The following is a 22,877-nucleotide window of genomic DNA, read 5'->3' on the forward strand; positions in this document are numbered from 1 at the left end:
AGCCCTGACATCCCAAGTTCTGAGGCCCCTCCCAGCCCTGACATTCCATGTTCTGAGGCCCCTCCCAGCTTGGACATCCTATCTTCCTTTGCTTTTTTCTAACTGTCCTTTCTCACTGGAGCAGGGGGTGTTTTTTTTTTTAATAACATTGGCCTGGGCAGCCAGCTATTCTCCTTTGGTTGTTAGGGTCACAATACCCCGGCCTATAACCCTACCTTTTATTTAACAGAGGACATCCTGTTGTTCTCCCCTGCCCCTCTTCCTTCTTAGGGCATTACCAGATCAATGAGACCCTGGTGAAGGAGGCCCCTAAGCTTGTCGGGTGTGGTTTCAAGTCAAGAACCCTCCGAGAAATGAAGATAACATCTGTTGTCCCCGGGCCAGGCACCTACAATCCTAACATACTCATCAAAGCTCCCCCAAAGAAGAACATTACCCGGTGAGTTGAAGTTGCATTCATAGATGAGGAGGTATGTGTGATTGGGGGAGAAGTACATACCAGGCAAAGGCCTTCTGGAAGGGAGCTGATACAGGAGTCCTTACCCTTTGTTTCGTCCCGGCCCCTGGGCTGTCTGGGGACACCTGTGAGCCCCTTCTCAGGATAACGATTCTAAATAATCGAAGGAGATGCTGAATTTCACTTACAAGTTAATGAAAATAAAGAGGTTATTTTTTTTTCATCCAAGTTCCTGAAATCCACAGATGCCTGGGAGGGAGGGCACAGAGGGGAGGGGGAGAGGGGGGCCATAGACTCCAGGTTGGGACCTCCGCGCTAGGAGACCAGGTTGTTCATTGCTGGGGCCCCTGCAGCTTCTTCTTTTCCTTGGCCACTCTTGTCCCAGGCAGGACGGGCTGAGAAGACAGAAGCTGGGGGCTCTCCTAAGTGGAGGAAGGCTGGCCGTAAGGATGCCAGTCCTCATCGCCCTCCTTTGTTTGTTACCTGGAGAGGATCTCTGAAATGCCTTGAAAGCCTGTGAATGTCTGCAGTCTCCTTGGCTGGTCCTCCCTCCTGCTCCCGGGGCAGGGTATCATCAAGGTCATCTAGTCAAACCTACCCATTTGTTGTTGTTGAGTCATTTTTCAGTCGTGTCTGACTCTTCGTGACCCCATTTGGGGTTTTCTTGGCAAAGATACTGGAGTGGTTTGCCATTTCCTTCTCCAGCTCATTTTACAGATGAGGAAACTGAGGCAAACAGGGTGAAGTGACTTGCCCAGGGTCACACACAGCTAGTAAGTGTCTGGGCTGGATTTTGAACCCAGGTGTTCCTGACTTCAAGCCCAGCACTCGATGCACTGTACCACCTAGCTGCCCGTAAGGAATTTGCTATATTTGTACAAATCAGGTATGAAAGGCTGCATTTCTAGAGTGTGTGTGGAGCCTAAGGTCATGTAGCTGGAGCCAGGATTTGAACTCAGATCCCCTGCCTGGGCTATATTGTCATCAATTCAACTCGATGCTAAGCCAGTCTCTCAAAGGAGCCACAAGAAGGTCCTAGTTCTCCCCTTTTCCCAACAAGCCAAGGCCACTGTCCAGGCAACTTCTTGTCTCCTTTACAGCTCCGGCCCAGGCCTAGCTGTGGAGCTCATCGATGAGAAGGGATGCAGCACAGTGGGAGGGAGTCACAGCTCATTGAAGCCTGGTCCAAATGGGCCAGCCAAGAGAGTCGATTTAAGAGAGATCGAGGGAGGCCGTGGTCTTCTTGTCCTCTGCCCTAGTCAGACATCTTCAGGACTGTTGTGTTCCATCCTGGGCACAACAGTTTAGGAAGGACATTAATAGTCTGAGGAAGGGCCTTCAGTTCGTGCCATGCGAGGGTCAGTTTAAATAAAATGGATGTAGTTAGCTTGGAAGAGAGAAAGCTTAGAGGGGCCACGGTATCTGTCCTTCAGTATTCGAAGGACGGTCATGTGGGAGAGAGATTCAGCGCCACCTGGCCTGTGCCGGAAGACCCAGAAACAGTGGGGAGAAGTTACCAAGGGGCAGATGGAGGCTCCATGGAAGGAAAAGCTTCCTAAGAATTGAGTTGTCCTTAAGTGTAATGGATGTCTGGGAATGCAGTGGGTCCCCCCCACTGGAGGTGCTGGACAATGCCTTGTTGGGTATGTTGGAAAGGGGATTGTCTCAGCTGGGTCTCGAAGGGCAAGGAGGGATCCTATACGAGGTCCAGACTCTGATGGGTAGTCTAGGCTAAGACTGAGGGAGAGTGCGAACAGAGAGGGCAGGGTGAAATGGGGTTGGGTCAGTGAATAATCTAAATTGGCTGGACTTTGGAGTATATAACAAAGAGATGTCTTAGATAAACCTGGGAAGGCAAGTTGGAGCCCAGGGTGTTGTTTTTTAAAATTTTGAATTGTTATTAATATCTTTTATTTTTATATTACCTTAACTTTTAAAAATGTTTTTGTCTTTTTAGACATCTCCTAATTTTCCCTAGTATTCTTCCCTTTCTCCTTCCAGAGGTCATCTAATATAACAAATAGTATGTTTAAAGAAAAAAAAATAAGAAAAAAGAGAAAAAAAATCATTGTAACTCATCAATACATTAAAATGTCTGAAAATATGTATAATTTATGACCTTGTGGAACTCCCACCTCTGCCAAGGGATGGGGTGGTATTGTCTTAATTTTTTTAAAATAGATTCCCCTGCAGCCCCTGCCCCTTGTAACAAAGAATAAAAAAAAAGACAGAAAGTTTAGCAACACTAACCGAGACACGTCAGCTGAGTCTGACGGTGTGTGCCGTGTTGGGCATCCGCGATCTTCCACCTCTGCGAAGAAGGGAGCTTGTTTGCAGGCGGGTGGTTGAGGGCCTCAGATTCCAGGACAGAGGGGAGCCATTGATAATGATAGCACCTACGTCTTAAAAAAAACCCACTGCTTTGAGATGAGGGACTTGGCGTTTCCATGCCATGGCCTTCTTTGACCTTCCTGTCAATGCCCGTCTCCTGGTAGAGAAGACATCATTAGTTGCACTGAACATATTCAATCCAGCAAACATTTGGCTACTCTCGTTGTTGCGGCTGTTGTTGTTGGTTGTTGCCTACTGTATACGGCCACCGGGGCTGGAAGGATCAGAGGTTCCCCTGACCATTGCCTCTCATTTGCCCTCACATCCAATCATTTGCTAAACCTCATCAAATCTCTTTCCATGATGGCTTTCATCTCTCTCCCTTCCTCTCCACTCCCACAGCCACTATCCCTCCTCCATACATAAATTCCTTCATTTACTAACTTCCTAACTGGTCTTCTTGGTCTCCCCTCTCCAATTTCATCTTTCAGACAACCAACACAATAACTTTCCTTAAAAAATTCTGATCTTGGGGCAGCTAGGTGGCGCAGTGGATAGAGCTCCGGCCTTGGAATCAGGAGGACCTGAGTTCAAATCCGGCCTCAGACCAAACACTTGACATGTACTAGCTGTGTGACCTTGGGCAAGTCACTTAACCCCAATTGTCTCACCAAAAAAAAAATTCTGATCTTGGGGGGCAGCTAGGTGGCACAGTGGATAGAGCCTCGGCCCTGAAGTCAGGAGGATCTGAGTTCAAATCTGGCCTCAGACCAAACACTTGACACTTACTAGCTGTGTGACCCCGGGCAAGTCACTTAACCCCACTTGCCTTAAAAAAAAAAATTCTGATCTCAATAAACATTTAAGAAGATGAAGAGGAGATTGTAGCTGAAAGTATGAATCTCAACTATGTACTCAGAGTCATCTTTCTAAAACTCAGGTTTGCTCTGGTCAGGGTGGATGGGAGATGACCCACAACGAGAGGGGGACAGCAGAGTTGCTCACTGGTTTTTCTGCTGAGGAAAATGAAGCTGGAGGGGAAATGACAGGAGACAGTAACTTATGAGGAATTAATATATGTGACAAGTGTCGTTCAGTCAATTATCAGTTGTGTCAAACTCTTCATGCCTCTTTTGGGGTTTTCTTGGCAGAGATACTGCAGTGGTTGGCCATTTCCTTCTCCAGCCCATTTGACAGATGAGGAAACTGAGGCAAACAGGGTTAGGTGACTTGTCCAGGGTTACACAGCTAGTAAGTGAACTCAGAAAGATGAGTCTTCCTGACTCCAGGCCCAGCGCTGTATGCACTGTGGCGCCACCTAGCTGCCCTTGATAATTAGGGAAATAGTAATAAAGAACTTAGATACCATCAATGGGTTCAAATCATTAGGCCTAGAAAGACTTTGTCCTAAGGTACTGGGACAATTGACCAATGTAATCACTCAGTCCAGTTTCAGCAATCCTTAAAAGAGCAAAGGGAAGAGGAGAGGTGCTATAGTGTTGGAGGAGAGCAAATGTGTAGCCCAGTGCCTGGTACATAGTAGGCACTTCATGAATGCTTGTTGACTTACTGATCCATGTTGTGGAGAGAAGAAAATGAAATCTACAAACTTGAGAGGTCAGAGAGCTTGCACTTGATTAGGACTGAGTGGCCTCTGAGATCCATTCCAACTCTCAAATTCTACAATGTTATTATGTGATTCCTGGCAACATTCTAGAACAAAGGGATGGTTAGTGAACGTCAGAAAAGGAAGCAGTGATCATTCAGGGCCAGCAGGACTTTTTCAAGAGTAGGCCCTGTTAAAATGACTCCATTTCCTTTTCCCCAGAGTTACTAGACTTCTAAAAGAGGCAGTAAGATAAATTCAATTCAAGCGTTTTTTCCATCTTTAAACATTTTAATTGACGTATTTTGGCATCACCTGCATTGCTCAATTATTTCCATTTCCCCACCCACAGACCCATCCCTTATCACAAAAAAAAGGAAGGAAAAAAAAACGGTTCAGCAAAACTGATGAATGTGTCTGCTATGGCTGACATTGTATGCAGTGTTCCACATCCATAGGCCCCCACTTCTGCAAAGAAGGATGTAAGGTGCCTTCTTGTATCTTTTCTTTGTGGCCAAGTTTGGTCATCACAATTCCATAGCACTCAGTTTTGTTTGTTTTGTTGTGGTTCTTTTAGTTTACATTGTTGTGGTCTACTTGTCCCCCACTGTCTACTTGTTTTCCTGGCTTTGGTTACTTCCCTTTTCATCAGTTCATATAAATCTTTCCATGCTTCTCTGTATTCATCATAGTCATTCTTCCTTAAAGCATACGGTGATATCCTATTACATTCACATGCCACAACTTGTTTAGCCATATCCCTATTGAATAAATATTGGTTTCCAGTTCTTTTCTATCACAAAACCTTTCATGAGTGTTGGTTAAGGGCCTCCTCTGTTCCAGGTTTTATTCTAGGTGCCAAGGATACAAAGACAAAAATTAAACAGGCCTCATCCTCATGAAGCTTTCTTGCTTTTTTAAAAATTAGTTAATTTTTTTTTAATGAACAAAGATCTATTTTCTCTCCCATCCTGTTGGACAAAAAGAAAAACAAATTCCTTGTAACAAATATGAATGGTCAAGTAAAACAAATTCCTTCATTGGCCGTCTCCAAAGAATAATGTCTCATTCTGCACCTTGAGGGATTCTGCCCCCTTCTTGCTGAGAGGTATGTGGGCATGCGGAATCAAGGACTATAATTGAGGTGGTCAGAATTCTCCCAGCTTTCTGAGTTGTTTGTTGTTACATTGTTATTGCATAAATTGTTCTCCTGGTTCTGCTCACTTTATTCTTCCTCTGTTTACACAAGTCTTTTGAAATGTTTCTGTTTATAATATTGACATCATTGTGTGACTGGTGCTCCTGGTTCTGCTCACTTCATTCTTCATCAGTTTATAAAAGTCTTCAAAGATTTTTTTTTTACTGCCTACTATGTGGGTGTCTTTAGGAAATTTTGAATGGGATGACTTCTAAAGGAATTTACTAACACTAAAAATTACTTTTTGTCTGCCTTAGTAGACATGTGCACAACTTTTTTACCCAAATTCCTGGTTGATAAGACAGAAACATAGTAGGTAAGGTGAATTAATACATTTTAAGTTTTCTTCCCCAAATTAGCACCATTTATAAACATTACACACATTAGCACTAGAAATGCTTACTGATTTTCATCTGTTTCCTTGAGTAATCACTTAACCTCAATCAACATGTCAAGCTGAGATTTGCTTGCTTTGTTTTTTATCACTTGTATACTTGGAGCATTCATTGTCCAGGTTTGTAGTTAAAAATCATCATCTAGGGCTTCATTACCTAAAGAAAATAAAGATGAAATTATGCAAGTAAAAAAAGATTTTTTAAAAATATTGATGCTATAGTATGCCTTGTTCTGATTCTGCTCACTTCATTGTGTTTCCATGTCTCCTTGAAGTCTTCAATTTCCTCATTTTTTTTACAGCATGGGAGTACTATATCACATTCATATCTCACAATTTATTTAGCCATTCCCCAACTGACAGACAGTTCTCAAGGGAACAAACTCAGGTCATCTATAGCCACATGAGAAGAATGTTCCAAATCATTAATAATTAGTGTAAGGTCCCACCTCATGCCCATCGGATTGGCAAAGATGACAAAAAAACAAAGAACATGACAAATATGGGAGGGCGTGTGGGAAAGCATGTACCCCGTTGTAGAGCCATAAATGGGTCCAACCACTCTTGGAAGCAAATTAGAATTATATACAAAAAATTACCAAACAGCCCACACATGCCCTTGGACCCAGCTATGTGAATGCTAGGCTAGAGTATACTCCAAAGACACTGAAGAAAGAAGGAAAAGTCCTTTTTATACAAAAATATTGGTAGCAACTTTTTGTGATAGCCAAAACCTGAAACCTAAAGAGACCTGCTTTCTACTTGGGAGTCAGGGTGGGAAATGTGCATCTATAAGTAAATCCAAGGTAATGGAGGAGGGGAAGGGAATTAGAGAGGGAGGACCAAGAAGGTGGGAGGACCACCTTCTCCATCGCCAAAGACCTTGCATAGGAAGTGGTGCCTGAGCAGATCCTTTTAAAGGAGCCAGGGGTTTCATTTTTCCATTTCCATTTTTTGTTGTTGCATCCTCCATACCTGGCAGGCACAACATTTAAAAAACGCTTGTGGTATTGGATTGAACTGAACAGGCAGAAATGACGAGGGAGAGAACCCTATAGTCTGTGCAAAGACCATAGGGAGAAGAAGAATGTCTGAGAGGTGACAAGGGGTTAAAGTTTCTTGCTGGTGGTCACCTGGCTAGTAAGGAGTGAAGGAAGGGCTTGAACCCTGCCTCCCCCTCCCCAGGCTAACCCTCTTTTCAGAGTGCTGCTAGATTTTGTAAGCACCACCCTTTGGTGATTCAAAAACCAAGAGGGTTCATGGGCCTGCAAAATGTCTTTCAAAAACGCCCTGGTTTCTCTTTACCATCTCTCTTTCTGATAATTCAGAGAGTCAGGGTTAGTTAGGGTAAAAGTTTCTGGAGATCCACATAGTGCCTCCTGACTTCCCCACTCACCGTTTGAAAAGGAGGAGGAATGCCTGGCCACATATTTCCAACCCTGGGTCTGTTTCCTAGAGTTCCATGTGTCCCATGCCTCTGCACAGACATGTCGATTAACAACAGCTGTTGGAAGAGGCAGACAGCGTTCATTGGCCGAGGTCCAACTTGGGCAATTACACCAGACCCACCTAAGCTTCTCCCGGGATTATCGATTAGATATGGGAGGCTTCAAAACCCCCCTTCTCCTAATCTGTCACCTGTTGCCCTGCCAAACACACTTTGCATTCCACCCCAGAGGCAACTGGCTGCCCTTTCATGATGAGCAGGCTGTCCCTTTATCCTTCTCAAATGATGGGAACCCCCTGCTGCTGATTTCAATCTGTTCCTGGGAGTGTCCTGAGGGTCTCTGATGCCTTCCTGGGCTGACCTGCTGAGCTGTGGGAGACATTCATTATCCTTCCCTGATTTGCAAACAGCCCAGATTTAAAGCCACAAACACAATTAATCCTTCATGTTGGGAGAAGGCTGACTCTTTAATAGAAATTCCCCCTCCCTCCCCCTCTCCTCTCCAACCCTGCACAGACATACATAGGGCAGGGCCAGTGACTTTTATAAATAAGTCATGAGGCTCATAAAATTCTCAGTTACAAAGAACCCAGGGACCTCTGGTTTTCATCAGATCTGTTCTTGTAAAACTGCCAAGACGCTTCCTTGATGCTGAGTGAGAAATGCTTGCAGACTCTGCTTCATAGACAGGCCTTCATATTTCTAGATATGAATGGAGGCCGCTTCCAGCTCCGGCCTTCTGTATTTTAACATTCTGGATCCTAAGGTCCATTCCAACTTTGACATTTTGTTACAGTAGGCTAGGGTCTAAGAGCCCTTCCAGCCTTGACTTTCTAAATTCTTGCATCTTCTGTGCTGAGGCCCTTCTGGCTCCAACCTCCTATATTCTAAGGCCCCTTCTGGTTCTAACATTCTGTGTTCTGAGGTCCCTCATAAGTGATATTCTGTGTTCCAGGGTCCCTTCCGGCTCTTCCATTCTGTGTTCTAAGGTCCTTTCCATCTTTGATGATGTTAGAAGTGTATTCTTACCTCTTCCCTCATGTTCAGGAATGACAGCTGGGATGAATAATATCTCCATCAAAGCCTAGGAGATGGATAGCTGGCCTCTCAGCCAGGTGGCCCTGCTTCAAGTCCCTCTTCTGACACACACAGGCTGTGTGACCCTGGGAAAGTCACTTAACCTCTATAAGTCTCAGAGGATGTGCCGACATGAATTGGCAGAGGAGTTTCCTCATCTGGGATTTCTCTAAGTCAGTGAAATCACAGCCTAAGTCCCTTTCCCTGTGCTTAAATTATGTACAATCTTCTCCATTGTCCTTGGGCCAGTCCTGTGGACGGAATGAGAGCCAAGAAACAGTTGGATGGCCAGACTCAGACTTGTCAATGGCCTCGGTGTCCTGGTAGAGCCAGGGAAAGGTCACCAGGGTATTGAATAGACCCTTAGAGAAGGATTTGTGGGAAAGTGTGGATGAGAATTACATAGAATGAAAAGGCATGGAGGTGTTTTAATCTGTATCTGTGCTGCTGGAAAGATCAAACACCATCACCACCAAGAATAACAGCAATAATAATAATAATAATAACAGCAACACTAACTTTTATATTGCACCTACTATGCACCAGTCTCTGTGGTAAGAGCCTTTGTAAAAAATTACAGATGGAACCTCCCTTTTACAGGATCATCCAGAGGCTCAAAAGAAATGATATACAGGGTGCCCCAAAACATCTTAGTGATGCTTAAAACAACTCTGAGACTTTTGAGACATTCTGTATTGTCAAGAGCTTTGCAAACTTTAAAACCCCCTGTAAACCTCAGCTCATAGAAACATAGACTTGAAGCTGTGAATGGAAGTTGGAGGTCATTGAATGATCAATGTCTCTCCCAGCTTTGGGATTCTGTGACCCTATATGCAGAGTAATGGGCAAGTAGGTACAAAGAGAAACATGATGACAACTAACATTTGTTAAGCCAGAAACTGTGCTGAGTGCTTTACAACTATTTTACAATCATTTGATCCTCAGAACAACTCTGGGAGGTTGTGATCCATGTTTTACAGATGAGGGAACTGAGGCAGAGAGCGCTTGCCCAGCTAGGAAATGGCTGAAGCTAGATTTGAACTCGGGATTTCCTGACTCCAAGTATTCTAACCACTGGGCAAACTAGTTGATAAATAATAAGAGTTCTCATTTCTATAGCACTTTGAACTTTGCATAGCCCTTCAGGTATATTATCTCATTCAACCCTGGGAAGGAGGCTGTGCCACTAGAATTAATCTCTGAACTTAGTCTCAGAGAAGTTAAGTCACTTGCCCCCAGCCACACAGCTAGCTAGTTTCAGAGGCAGGATTCAAACCCAGATCTTCCTGACTCCAGGTCCAGCCCTCTCACACCTAAGCCAGGTTGACAGGAGGCCAGACCTCAGGAGAATTATGGTCTCTAGTGTAGCACAGAACACATCCATAGATGGATATGATATAAAATACACCAAGAGGCATGTTTAAGGTACACACAAACCAAGTGCTACCCAAGGTCCAGGGAATGAAAAACCTTTTCCAATGGGGGAGAGGAATGAGGGAAGCCTTCCTGGAGGAGATTACATTTAAGCTAGGACTTGAAAGTTGGAGAGACATTGCACAGGGAAAGAAAAGCCTTCCAGATGTGGGGAAGAGCATGAAGGAAGGAAACACCTGGAGATATTAGGAAGGGCAGTGGGGAGGCTGATGACTCACCTCTCTCCCCCCAAAGAAAAAAAATTGTGCAATTGAGAAATGCCTTGAAGGCATTTGGGGGAAGCCAGATGTTAAAATGGTTAGAGAGTTGGGCCTGAAGTCAGGAAGATCTGAGCTCAAATCTGGCCTCTGACACGTAATAGCTGTTTGACCCTGGACAAGTCACTTAACTGTTGTTTGCCTCAGTTTCCTCATTTGTCAAATGGGGATAATAATAGCAACTATTTCCCCAGTTTATTAGGAGAATAAAATGTTTGTAAAAGCACTTAGCACAGTGACTGGTACATAAAGGTGCTTGGTAAAAGTTATTCTTATTATTCATGTTATTGTCCTCATTTTGCAGATTAAAAACATGAGGTTCAGAAAGATTAAGTCACTTCATGGTTACACAAGCTTCTTGTTATTGAATCATTTCTTCAGTCATGACCTCATTTGGGGTTTTCTCGGCAAAGGTACTGGAGGGGTTTGCCATTTCCTTCTGCAGCTCATTTTATAGATGAGGAAACCAAGGTGAACAGAGTGAAGTGACTTGCCCAGGGTCACACAGCTAGTATGTGTCAGAGGTTGGATTTGAATGCAGGGAGATGAGTCTTTTTGATTCCATGCTCAGTGTTCCATCCACTTTGCTGGAGAACTGTCCGGGTCATCTGGTCCAGCACATACCTGAACAGGATGTTACCACGACATTGACAGGAGAATTTTGGGGTCTTTGTAGAGACTGGCCCCTAGGATGCTCTAGGAAGTCCCTTCTGTCCAGGGCGACCTCAGAGTCTGTGCTATTAAAGCTTAAACCTGCACTAAGACTTTGGGGACACCTTATACTCCATTAGCCTGGGGGAGGGGGCTTTCCAGTAGCTGGTGAGTGAGGCACTCTAGCGTCATTCTGCCCACGTTTTTACAGATGAGGGCGGTTAAGCTCAGAGCAGTGAGGTTCTGACCCAAAGTTCCAAAGCTAGGAAGCATCGGGGGTGAGATCTAAACAGAGAGCTCACCTGATTCTAAGTTGTATATATGGCAGGTGCTTAAGAAATATTTGGTGAATTCCTGGTCTGTGTTACCCAGCCCAGGGGTGTCAGACTCAAAGAGAAATGGGAGTTACCACTCCATGCCCAGTGAGTGATCTCTGCCAGCCCTGTACTGACTTAGAACACCACCTGTGTATGTATGTATACACGCATATATTTATGTACACACATACATGCACATAGATTATTTTTATTAATATATTAACACATTGAAATGGGAAGCTATAATGTGGTTTGGGAGTGTGGTGGACCCCATTTGGCTTATGGGCAGGCAATGTGTTCAGGCTTTCTGATCTAGCCTAACTTTGAAGGTTTCTGCTAATGAGTAGAGGATACAGCTTGGAGACCAGAAGACCTAGGTTCAAATCCTACCTCAGACCTTTACTAGCTGGTAATGTCAGATGAGTCACTTAACCTCTGTCTGCCTCAGTTTCCTCAAGTGTAAAATGGAGGTGATAATGACACATGCCTCCCAGGATTGTTGGGAGGTTCAAGTGAGATGTTTGTAAAATGTTTGACACGCTGCCTGCTACATAGAAGGCATTTAAAAAAATGTTTGTTCCCTTACCTTTTCCACCATAAGTACGTGCAACAGAAAAATAAAGTGATTGTACAAATATAGTATGGGCAACTAGGGGGCGCCATAGTCCATAAAGAGCCACACCTGGAGTCAGGAAGACTCATCTTCATGAGTTCAAATCTTGCTTCAGACACTTAGCTGTATGATCCTGGGCAAGTCACTTAATCCTGTTTGCCTCAGTTTCCTCACCTGTCAAATGAGCTGGAGAAGGAAATGGCAAACAACTCTGGTATCTTTGCCAAGAAAACCCCAAATGGGGTTACAAAGAGTTGGACCCAACTGAAACAACTGAACAACACAACAAATATTGTACAAAGGAGTTCAATACAAGGTCATTTGGGAAGGAGAGAGGGCACTAGCAGTTGGGGTATCAGGAAAGTCTTCATGCCTCTGCATGGTGGTGCTGGGTCTTAAAGAGACAGATGCTGAGAGGTAGAGTCAGTAATAGTCAATAAACAATAAAATTCATACCTACTATGTACCAGGCACTATGCTAAGTGCTGGCAGAGGTAAGGAAGGAATGCATTCCAAGCATGGAGGACAACCAATGCAAAGGTGTGGAGGTAGGAGGTGATGTCCTATCTATGGAACAGAGAGAATTTGGCTAGATCACGGAATGTAGGAGAGGAATGTCCATTGAGCATGGTAAGACAGAACAGGAGGGGCAGCTAGGTGGTGCAGTGGGTAGAACACTGGCCCTGGAGTCAGGAGGAACTGAGTTCAAATCCGGCCTCAGACATTTATTAGCTGTGTGATCCTGGGCAAGTCACTTAACCCTGATTGACTCAAGAACAACAACAACAAAAAACCCAAAACAAACAAAAAACCAGAGTGGGAATAGGTTGTGTAAAGCTTCAAAAGTTAAACAGACACATTTACATTTTATTCTAGAGTGAATAGGAAGCCCCTGGACTTGATAGAGTGGGTGGGTCACGTGGTTGGATCCGCACCTGAGGAAAATCATGTTGGCAAGTCTAATTATTTTTCCAAGGGACAGAAAGAGTGTAAGCTCCCTGAGTGCAGGGACTGGTTCCTTTTTTGTATTTGCATCCCCAGCACCTAGCCCAGTGCCTGGCGCATAGTTTGCCTTTAATAAATGCTTGTGATTTGATGGATAGCCCTTCAAATTCACAAAGAGGAAGTCCTGGAATGGTTGTGAAATTGAGCTCAATCATAACATCCCCAGGGTCACCCTGGCTGGGGGAGGGTGATTTAGGGAGCAGCAGGCATACCCCCTTCTCATAACACTAATGATAGGAATAACTAACATTTAGAAAGGCCTTCAGGGTTTGCATTCCTCATAAAACCCTAGGGAGTAGGTAGTTGTAGGGTTATTATTCCCAAGCTGAGGCTGAGGAAACTGAGGCCCACTGTGGCTAGCCCACGATCATGCAGCTCCTAAGTACTGGGGGTATGGGTCAACCCCAGGTTCTGCTGACAAACGTGCTGTTCCCTGGCCAGTCCCTTAGACAGTCTGTTCTTGAATCCTTCCTTCCGCAAAGAGGCGAGAACGGATCTGGAATCTCCCCATGGGGAGGAGTCTTGGGCCATGGGGATCTGGACACAGTGATCTCACCCAGGACCGTTCCCTCATGGCTCTTCAGGAACATCCAGGAATCCAGTCAGTTTCGTGACAGGGCAGGCTGCAGGCTCAGCAGTTTCCCAGGGCAGCCGAGAATGGCCAGCGGAGGAGGAGGGGGAGGGAGCCACAAGCCAGGACAGGAGCAGGCCGGGGATTAAGGACGAGTCAGGAAAATACCACACCCTCCCTGCGGGCCCAGCTGCTGCCAACCAAAGCACTGCGAGAGGAAGGGAATTTGTGTTCCTTAGGCACATCTCTCTTTAGCATAGATGCGCCGGCCAGCTAGGCAACTGTCACAGGACATCCTCAGCTTGGATAAATCTCTGCTCAGAGGAGCAGAACCCCAGATTCCTCCTCTGTAAAGTGAGGAATTTAGACTAAATGATCTCTAAGGTCTCTTCTAGCTCTGATATTCCATGTTCCAAGGGCCTCCACCCCACCCCTCCACCTCACCCAGCTCTGACATTCTGGATTCTAAGTCTTATTCCGACTTCTATCTCTGGCATTCTATGTTCTAAGGGCCTTTTTAGCACTGACATTCCATGTTCTAAGGCTCCCCCCTCCCAGCTCTGACATTGTGTTCTTAGGTTCCTCTCAGCTCTGACATCCTGTGTTCTAAGGGCCCTCCCAGCTCTGACATCCTGTGTTCTAAGGGCCCTCCCAGCTCTGACATCCTGTGTTCTGAGGGCCCTCCCAGCTCTGACATCCTGTGTTCTAAGGGCCCTCCCAGCTCTGACATCCTGTGTTCTAAGGGCCCTCTCAGCTCTGACATCCTGTGTTCTAAGGACCTTCCCAGCTCTGACATGCTGTGTTCTAAAGGCCCTCCCAGATCACAAGTTAGTGATAGAGGTATCTCCTAGCTTTGAGCCTGCCCATTATGGCCAAGCGAGAACCTAAGACGGATTGACTGAAAGCCAGATCCAGGCCTGTGTGATCCAGTTCCCCTGATCTGGTGATCCTGAGACCTGAGTTCTTCTTTGCTGTATGACCTTGGACAATAATAGAACAGCTGACTTGTCTCTAGAGCTTCAAGGTCCACAAAGGACTTCATGCCTCTGACCTCAAGTGATCCTCGCAACAACCCAGTAAATGTGGCACTGTAGGTATTATGCCCATTTTACAGATGCAGAAATCAAGATTCAAAAAGGCCAATGGCCTCGCCTACTGTCACAGAGCAGGGTTGGATGTGATCCCAAGTGTCTCTTGACTCCAGGCTCAGTGCTTTATGCATTGTTACTCCTAGCTGCTTCTGTGCAAGCAGCTGCTTTCTTCTGGGCCTCAGTTTTCTCCTCTACAAAATGGGTATATTGGTTCCTAGATGGGCTAGAAGACCGTCTATCTCCAAATCCTGTGATGCAGTTCAGAGAGTGTTTGCCCCTCCATTCAAAGAGGGGCATGCCTGGCATGGGCTCTTGTTTGGCAGTGCTTGGGGAGGTCATCCTGATCAGGTGACCAGCCTCTCAAGATGGTGTCCACATAGAGATTGTTGTCCAGGAGGTCCTGGTCCAGGGCTGGGGAACCTGCGTCCTCGAGGCCACCCTCTGGGTCCTCAAGTGCGGCCCTCTGACTGAATCCAGACTTCACAGATGTGGCTTTTAGGCTGCAGGTTCCCCACCCCTGTGGTCCATACTCTAGTTACTTCCTCACTACAGAGCTTTGGGGAAACAACTCCCTATATCTGGCCCTCAGTCATGGATAGAATGTATTCTCAGGCCATAAAGCTTTATGTAAAATTTGTCTCTCTCGCCCATCATAGGCTCATATCTTTGGAGCTAGAAAGGACCTCTGAGGTCATCTAGTACAACTGAGGCACAGATCAATGATTTGTTCAGTGTCCCATAGGTAGAAAAATACCAGAGCTGAGATCTGAAACCGGGGCCTCTGACTCCTAATGCAGTAGTCTTTTTGCTGTATTGGGGTGCCTCCAGATGAACAGGCCATTGCTGGGTCAGCGTGGATAGTTCACAAGCAGAGGAGCCTGGACTTTTTCTGCCTTCTCTTTCCCTTTCTTCTGCCCATCCGCCATCTTGGGTGGATCCACTTTTTCTGAAGTCCTGGTCATGTAGCACCCAGCTAGGACAGGCTCAGTGAGATGATGCCTGTGTGTGAATCATCCTCACTATGGGCACCTGCCCTGACCCTAGGTTGTTTTCAGGACTAGCTTGCTTCGAATGTTCCCAATGGTGAGCTTAGCTATCTTTGGCCAATCTGGCTTCAAACAGCTATGGAAAAATGGGCAAAGGGGCTCTGGGATTTGTTTCTATATGTCTTTATATGGTAACCCTCTTCCTTACCCTCCCCCCAAATCATAAAAAAGGGTGTATGGATTTGAGAGTATCTGTGCTTGTGGCCAGTGTGGGAATTTATTTTACTTGAATATATATACACACACATACACATACATATATATGTATATATACACACATACACATATATATGCATGTGTGTATGTATATATATATATGTATATACACATATATTTAAAGTAAGGCCTTTCTCCCACCCAATGGAGTAAAGGTGGGTGGTAAGATGAAGGGAGAGAAGGATAGGGTAGGACAGAAAGAAGGAAAAAGAAAAGAAAAGAAAAGAGGAAGACAGTTATTTAAGGGTATTTTTTTAAATGAGAAGAGAACAAGAGGAAAGCCAGGAAGAAACACAGATAAGTAGGACAGCTTTGAAAGCCACAGTGAACTAATATGCTTAAAAAGAAAAGTTCTGCAGTTTTATGTATAATCCTCTATCCTATTTTTTCGTGTTCTAGTCTATATATAGAAATGCCCTATTAATTTTATTATAGTTAAGTTCAGAATCAAAATAAACTTCAAAAAAAAATTTTTTATAAGAGTCTCTGTGCTTGGTTGGGGTGGGAGTAATCCCAGTATAAATTGAGTTTTTGATATACTAATGTTGGTGCTTAAAGAGACTTGTTTGCCAGGCCATCCGTGTGAGGGAGATATGTCTGGGCAAGCCAGCCGTGGAACTCCAGAATGCTGGGAGGGAAAGATGAGGAAGGAAAAGGTAGACACTGTAAAGAAACTAGATTAGACGTCATGGGGAGATGACTCAGGCCATGAGGAGCAGCCATCATCAAGGGCTTGAAAGAAACTATAGAGTAGCAGAGAATGGGAATGATTCTGAGCCTCAGTGTCCTCATCTGTAAAATGGAGGTGTTGGACAAGATGGTGCCTTAAGATCCTTTTCAGCTGTGGCATTCTGTATTTTAACATTCTGTTATTTAAGGATCCTTCCAGCTGCAACTTCCTATATACTTCCATAGTTTTGGGGTGCCAGGCTGTCTGCTTTGGAAAAGGAGAAGTTAGTATAAGAAAAGGTCTGTAGATCTATAGGATACTGCCACTTTTTTAGAATCTCGGCAACTGGACTGTGAAAACAGGAGTTAAGGGCAGGAACTAGTGGGTGGATCCCAAGCTAAGACCGGGAGGACCTTGGTTCCTCAGCGTGAAAGCAAGGCGGACTGGGTTTGGAAGTAAGGGTGGGACCCCTGGAATCTGGCCCAAATGAATGAGCCTAAAACTCTGGGGACAATAGAGAGTTAACCTCTTAAGCCTCCAATCTTTCTTCCTCAAATCCATTCTGGCACTCTGCCACAATAATTGTCCTAAAGCATATTACTGACCAGGTTGCTTCCCAGCTCAAGAAATTTCAGTGACTCCCTGTTGTCCATAGGATTAAGGTCAAATTCCTTAAGTGCTTACTTTGTTCGAGGCACTGGGATAAACACTGGGGATACAAAAAGAGGCAAAAGATGGTCCCTGCCCTTAAGGAGCTTGCGATCTAATGGGGGAGACATCATGCAAACAAATATATACAGAGCCAGCTATGTATAGGATAAATAGGAAATAATGAACAGAGGGAAGACAGTGGAATGAAGTGGGGTTGGGGAAGGCTTCCTGTAGGAGGTGGGATTTTAGCTGAGATTTAAAGGAGGCCAGAGAGTCAGTAATCAGAGCAGAGGAGGGAGGGTGTTCCAGGCATGGGGGACAGCCAGAGAGAATGCCCAGAGCCCAGGGCTGGAGCGGCTTGTTCTCAGAAGGGCCAGGAGGTCAGGGTCACTGCATTGAGGAGTGTGGTGGGGAGTAAGGTATAAGAAGACTGGAAAGGTAGGAGGGGGCTAGGTTAGGAAGGGCTTTGAGAAAAGGCATCTCCGGCTCTAAATTTTCTCTCTTTCTAGACTTTAAGCTGAAGGCAGAGACTATGTCATATTTTTCCTTGTATTATACCTGGCTAGCGGACCCTTCATAAATGACTGCTGGATTGAATTAATAGCAGTAGCTGTTACGAATAAGGGGCTCTTATTATTTTGCTCTCCAGAGCAATTTACGCACATTACCTCATTGGATCCTCACAACCGCCTGGTGATGTGAGGCCAGGACATCATCTCCATTTTTACATAAGGCAACAAGGGCTCAGGGAAGGGAATTGTTTTGTCCAAGGTCACGCAACTTAATGAAAGGCAGAAACCAGATTTGAACCCAGGCTTCCCATGCCTGAATTCTTCTCCCCACCCCATAGTGTATTGTCTCAGACTTTAGGTGTTGATAAAATCTCTCATTTGTCTTTTCACAGGAAAAAATACACCCTGACCTTCTCTGCATTCCCACTGCCTCCTCTTCCTAAGCCTCCTGTTCCAGGTCCTGGCCAATATGATATTGTGAACTATGAAGGCCCCTCCAAGCATTACATCTCCAGTGCCACATTCGTGTCCAGCACCAGTCGGTGGCCAATCAACGCAAACCAGGATGGTCTTCCCGGGCCAGGTAAGATGATTGTGAATATTGTTTTTAATCTATCGTCTCCACACAGAATAACTGGGTACTGTTGGCCATTCTAATTTCTCAACTATGTCAGCGTAGAAGAGCCGTGTTTTCATTGCTGGGCACCCTTCCTCAGCAGATGGATATGGCGGCCGTTCCATGTCTCTATATTCACAAGTTGCCATGGCCAAAGGAAGCTTTTCACTCGGTGGGGTCCACTTTGTGGTCATGAGCCTCTCTTTGTTAGCTCAGTTCCAGCTAGTCTGGATCCTCTGTGCACCTGCGCTTTCTCACCTCCTTGTCTTTGCTCATACTGTTGCATATGCCTTCCCTCACCCTTGAACGAACCTGCGGAACTCTTGTTGAAGTCTTGTCTACCCTTCTCCCCCTCCCCCTAAACAGTCTTCCTTCTCTCTCTCCCACTTCTTTCCTCTCCCATTGAGAAAGCACATTTCAGTCACAAATATGTATAGTCAAACAAAACGAATTCTCAACATTGGCTGTGTCCAAAGACAAAATGTGTCTCAATCCATGCTCTGAGTCCATCGCCTCTCTGTCAGGGGATGTCCTGCCTACCCTTTAAAGCCTAGTTCACATGCTGCGTTATTCTGGAAGCCTGCCCTGCAATCCCCTCCCCCCACTCCCCGGACAGTAAGGGCAGGCCTCCTTTGATTTCCCAGAGTCCTTTTCTTTGTTTTCTCTTAGGTACTTATGATGCAATATCCCATATTATGCTTCTCTGTGTGTTGACCTCATCCTCCTTCTAGACCAAGCTCTTTGAAGGAAGGCCTGTTTCTTACCTAAACTCAGCATTGTCCCTAGCATCTAGAAGAGTACTCTGTGCTTAGTAGGTCCTTAATACATATTTCGTGGTGCTGCTGCACCAGGCAGAGTCTATCACTGGGTCAGCATTCAAGCAGAGCCTTTCCTTCTGGCTAGGACATGCCCCTTCAAGCTGTAGGACCTTGGGCCAGTCCCTTTGCTTTCCTGACCCTTAGCTTCCTCCCCTGTGAAAATGGGGGGATGTGATGCTACTACTAAGCATTCACATTTATGTAATGCCTCAGGGTTTGCAAAGTACTCACACTCATTCCCTCCCCTGATCCTCGGAGCAAACAGGTGAGGTAGGTGCTCTTAATATTCCCATTTGGTAGCTGGGAAAACTGAGGCTCAGAGAGGAAACGGGGGTTCACATTCCTATCGTACCTTTTTTCCTGTCGCCTGATTTGATCCTCGCTACAACCCTGAGAGGAGGTACTATGATTACCCCCACTTTACAGTCAAGAAACAAAGGTCACACAGCTACTGAGTGTCTGAGAAATCAGGCCTTTCTGACCACAGATCCAATATGAACGGCTAGCATCACACACACACACACACACACACACACACACACACATGCATATTCATGTGTGTATGTATATATGTGCATGTATATATGTATACACACATACACACATGTATAAATGTTAAGGTTTTGCAAAGTGCTTTACAAATGCAATCTCATTTGATACTCAGAACAACCTTGGTAGGTAGGTGCTATTATTATCCCCAATTTACATATGGGGAAACTGAGGCACAGAACATTTAAGTGGCTTGCCTAGGGAGTAGCTGGGAAGTGTGTGAGGGCAGATTTGAACTCGGGTCTTCCTGACTCCAGGCTGAGTGCTTTATGCTCTGTGCCACCTTCTCCATCTTCCTCACAAGGGTTAGGAGAGGATCATATGAATTAATATGCGTAAGATGTTTTATATAAACACATTACATAAACATAAGTTATTATTGTTGTTATTATTGTCTTCTAACCTCCGCTGAAGTGGGGAATAATAATAAGAGTAGTGAGGGTGATGAGGATGATGCCCTCTTGTTGTGTGGCAGCGGCCCCCCGCTTCTCAAAGGCCAGGCCTAGGGAACACAAGCTCTGCGGAGCCTCCACAGACACAGCCCCTTCGCGTGGGCTGAGCAGTGAACCTCTCAGGACTCAGACAAAGCTTTGTTTTGGCCACAACAAGTAATGAAGCCTTCTCCTAAGGCGTGGAGGGTGATGACTGAGGCTGGTGGAGACCACAAGCACCCACATCTGTGAGGCTGAAGACCTTTTGAAGCTGGTGTTTGTGGAACAAGTGATGTTGTCTGAAGAACTGAGGGCAGTCCACAGTTCACCCTCTATAGCTGAATCAAAGGACGGCGTGAGATCCAGGAGAAAAAGCATCGGGTTTGGAGCAAAAGAACCCGGGGGGGGGGGGGGTGTCTGATCTCTCCTACCTGTGGCATATCCCTGGCCTCAGTTCACTCCTCTGAATTCAGTTCAATTCAGAACATTTATTAAGCTCCTATTGTGTGTAAGGTACTAGATACAAAGACAAAAATAAACCAAGAATGGGGTAGGGTTAGGGTTGGGAGTGTGGGGGTGTGGCAGGTTAGTCCTTGCCCTCTAGGAGCCTGCATTCTAACACATACACACACACACACACACACACACACACACATACACACACAAACACACAGAGATCAGTAACAGGATAATTTGGGGAAGGAGAGAGCACTAGACTCTAGAGCTATCAGCTTCTGTTGGGGGTGGCAAATGAGTGAAACCTTTCAAGTAGCTTAAAGACTCCAAGAGGAAGAGGGGGAGAAAGTGAGGAAGGAGGGCATCTCAGCTATGAGGGAACAGCCAGTGGAAGAGCTCAGAAGCCCAGGGGTAAATCCCCAACTGAAGGGACCAGTCCCTTTAGGTTGGGCTGGAACATGGACAGCATGAATGGGACAGATGTAAGCTGAGCTCTGAAAATGGGGGGGGGGGCTGGATTAGAGGATCAGTGAGGGTCCAGCAGCTCTAAAATCCCAGGATCCTGTGATCTTCACATGCTGGTACCTAAATGACAGCGAAATCCCCCTTGGTCCCACAGAGCTCTTCCATAAACACCAAGTCCTTGCATTCATGAGTCTAAGCCTAGACATATGAAAATCTTCCCTGTGGCCATAGGGCCAGGTTGTGACTTCTATGTGTTTGCCTTGAAATCCAAGCAGTGAGCTCCCATATCCAGAATTCCCTCTCAGTCAAGGGAACCTGCTCAGGGTCCAACATGGGTTTGGTTATGACAGGATCCCTAACATCGGAAGCATACGTGGCTTCCCTCATTGGCTCAGGAAGTAGATAGGGTCCAATTCCTGTAGGGTATCTCCCATGGTTACCTGGGAGCTGGACCTGAAGGCAGAAAGATCTAAGTTCAAATTCAACTTCATGTACTTATTATCTGTGTGACCCTAGGCAGGTCACTTCACCTCTACCTCAGTTTCCTCATCTATAAAATGAGGATATTAATAGCAGCCACCTGTCAAGGTTGTTGTGAGGATAAAATGAGATAATATTTATGCATTATATAATAATGTTTATATAAATATAACAAAAAATAATGAAATTATATATAAATAATTTGCATATCATAAATAATATAAATGTAATAATATAGTATATAAATGCTAGCTACTATTGTTGTTATTATTATTTCCTTCAGTCAAGAACAAGTCTTCAGATTCCCTTCCTTCCTCCTCCCCCTGCCTCCTTGTCTTTGTGAGGGATGCTGGCAGAAGCTCTGTACCAAATGACCAGCGAACACTGGGCTGAGCAGAATGGAGCAGAGCTCTTCCATGGCCCTGCTAAGCAACCTCGGGAATTTAGGGAGTTAAGTGAGATGGTACCATAGGATAACAAAGTACTGTGACATCCAGGATCTCATTTGATCACTACAACTGCCCTGGGAGGGATGCAGGGCAGTCATTTTCATCTGCATTTTACAGATAAAGATGTCCAGGCTCTGAGAAGGAAAGAGATTTGCCCGAGGTCACAGAGTGAGCTGGAGGCTTGAACCCAAGTCCCAGGAATGAGTTAATAAGATTTAGCACTAACACTGAAAAAAAAAAAAAACTATTAAAAAAAAAAAGCTGCAATGCCAGAAAGGGACCTTGGAGATTGTCTTGTCCAGGGGTTCTTAACCTGGAGTCCATAGACCTTAAAGGGGTTAATCATACAGCAAAAGAAGAAGGTGACAAGTGGTCTGAAGTTAGAAATAACTGGAGATAGGTCTGAAAGGAAAGAAAGTTCTAATTCAGTAAAACAAGAGATGATCAGAGTCCAGTGAGAGATTTCAGGGGCTCCATAAGTGTGAATGGGGAAAAAAGTGACATCTTTATTTCTGTTTACTTCTAGATGAAATTGAGCATTTCTTTCAGTTTCTTGAAACCCTTATACTGAGGAGAGATCCATAGCTTTCACTAGATGCAAGTCGGATCTTCTGACTTCCAAGTCCTGCACTCTTTCTGCTACTCCAAAGCATCCCTACATCCCCCAATTTCTCCCTTTTCAAAAGAACAGTCCCTTTTCCCCGCTGGTTGCTCTTAGGCTGAGCCACAAATGGTACCACCAAGCTATTCTGCATTGACTCAAAGAACCCTGGCCCCACTACAGTCTGCTGCCTCCCCTGGAGGGGATTACCTCCCCAGTCAGGAGATAATGAGGTGCCCAGAGCTGGGAGTGGTGACTTATTAGGAGCCAGATCTCAATCTCTAAAAAGTGCATCTGTTTTCTTCTCTAGCTACCTACAAGCCTGAATTCCCTGGAAAACAGTCTTTCATCTACAACAGTGACAAGAAATGGATCCCTGTTTTATAATGGACTTCTAGGCTTCTGTCTTCCAATTATTTCTGCTGAAACTGATATGCGAAACCCATTAAAAGTCACATTTCTTTTGTT

The 22,877-nt window shown here is 45.2% G+C and overlaps 1 protein-coding gene across 3 annotated transcripts in view; it reads left to right on the forward strand.

Moving 5' to 3' along the window:
• The window catches only part of STPG1 (sperm tail PG-rich repeat containing 1), an 89,759-nt gene extending 66,882 nt beyond the window's left edge, over positions 1–22,877 (forward strand). For all 3 annotated transcript variants that reach the window (XM_027841449.1, XM_027841451.1, XM_027841450.1), the window contains 3 exons: positions 271–439; positions 17,937–18,127; positions 22,720–22,877. In XM_027841449.1, the coding sequence (XP_027697250.1) occupies positions 271–439; positions 17,937–18,127; positions 22,720–22,796 (437 nt within the window). In that variant the 3' untranslated portion in view covers positions 22,797–22,877. The remainder of the gene's footprint in view (positions 1–270; positions 440–17,936; positions 18,128–22,719) is intronic.

This window comes from Vombatus ursinus, unplaced genomic scaffold, assembly GCF_900497805.2.
Source record: "Vombatus ursinus unplaced genomic scaffold, bare-nosed wombat genome assembly UNPS02014859.1, whole genome shotgun sequence".
Taxonomy (NCBI): Eukaryota; Metazoa; Chordata; class Mammalia; order Diprotodontia; family Vombatidae; genus Vombatus; species Vombatus ursinus.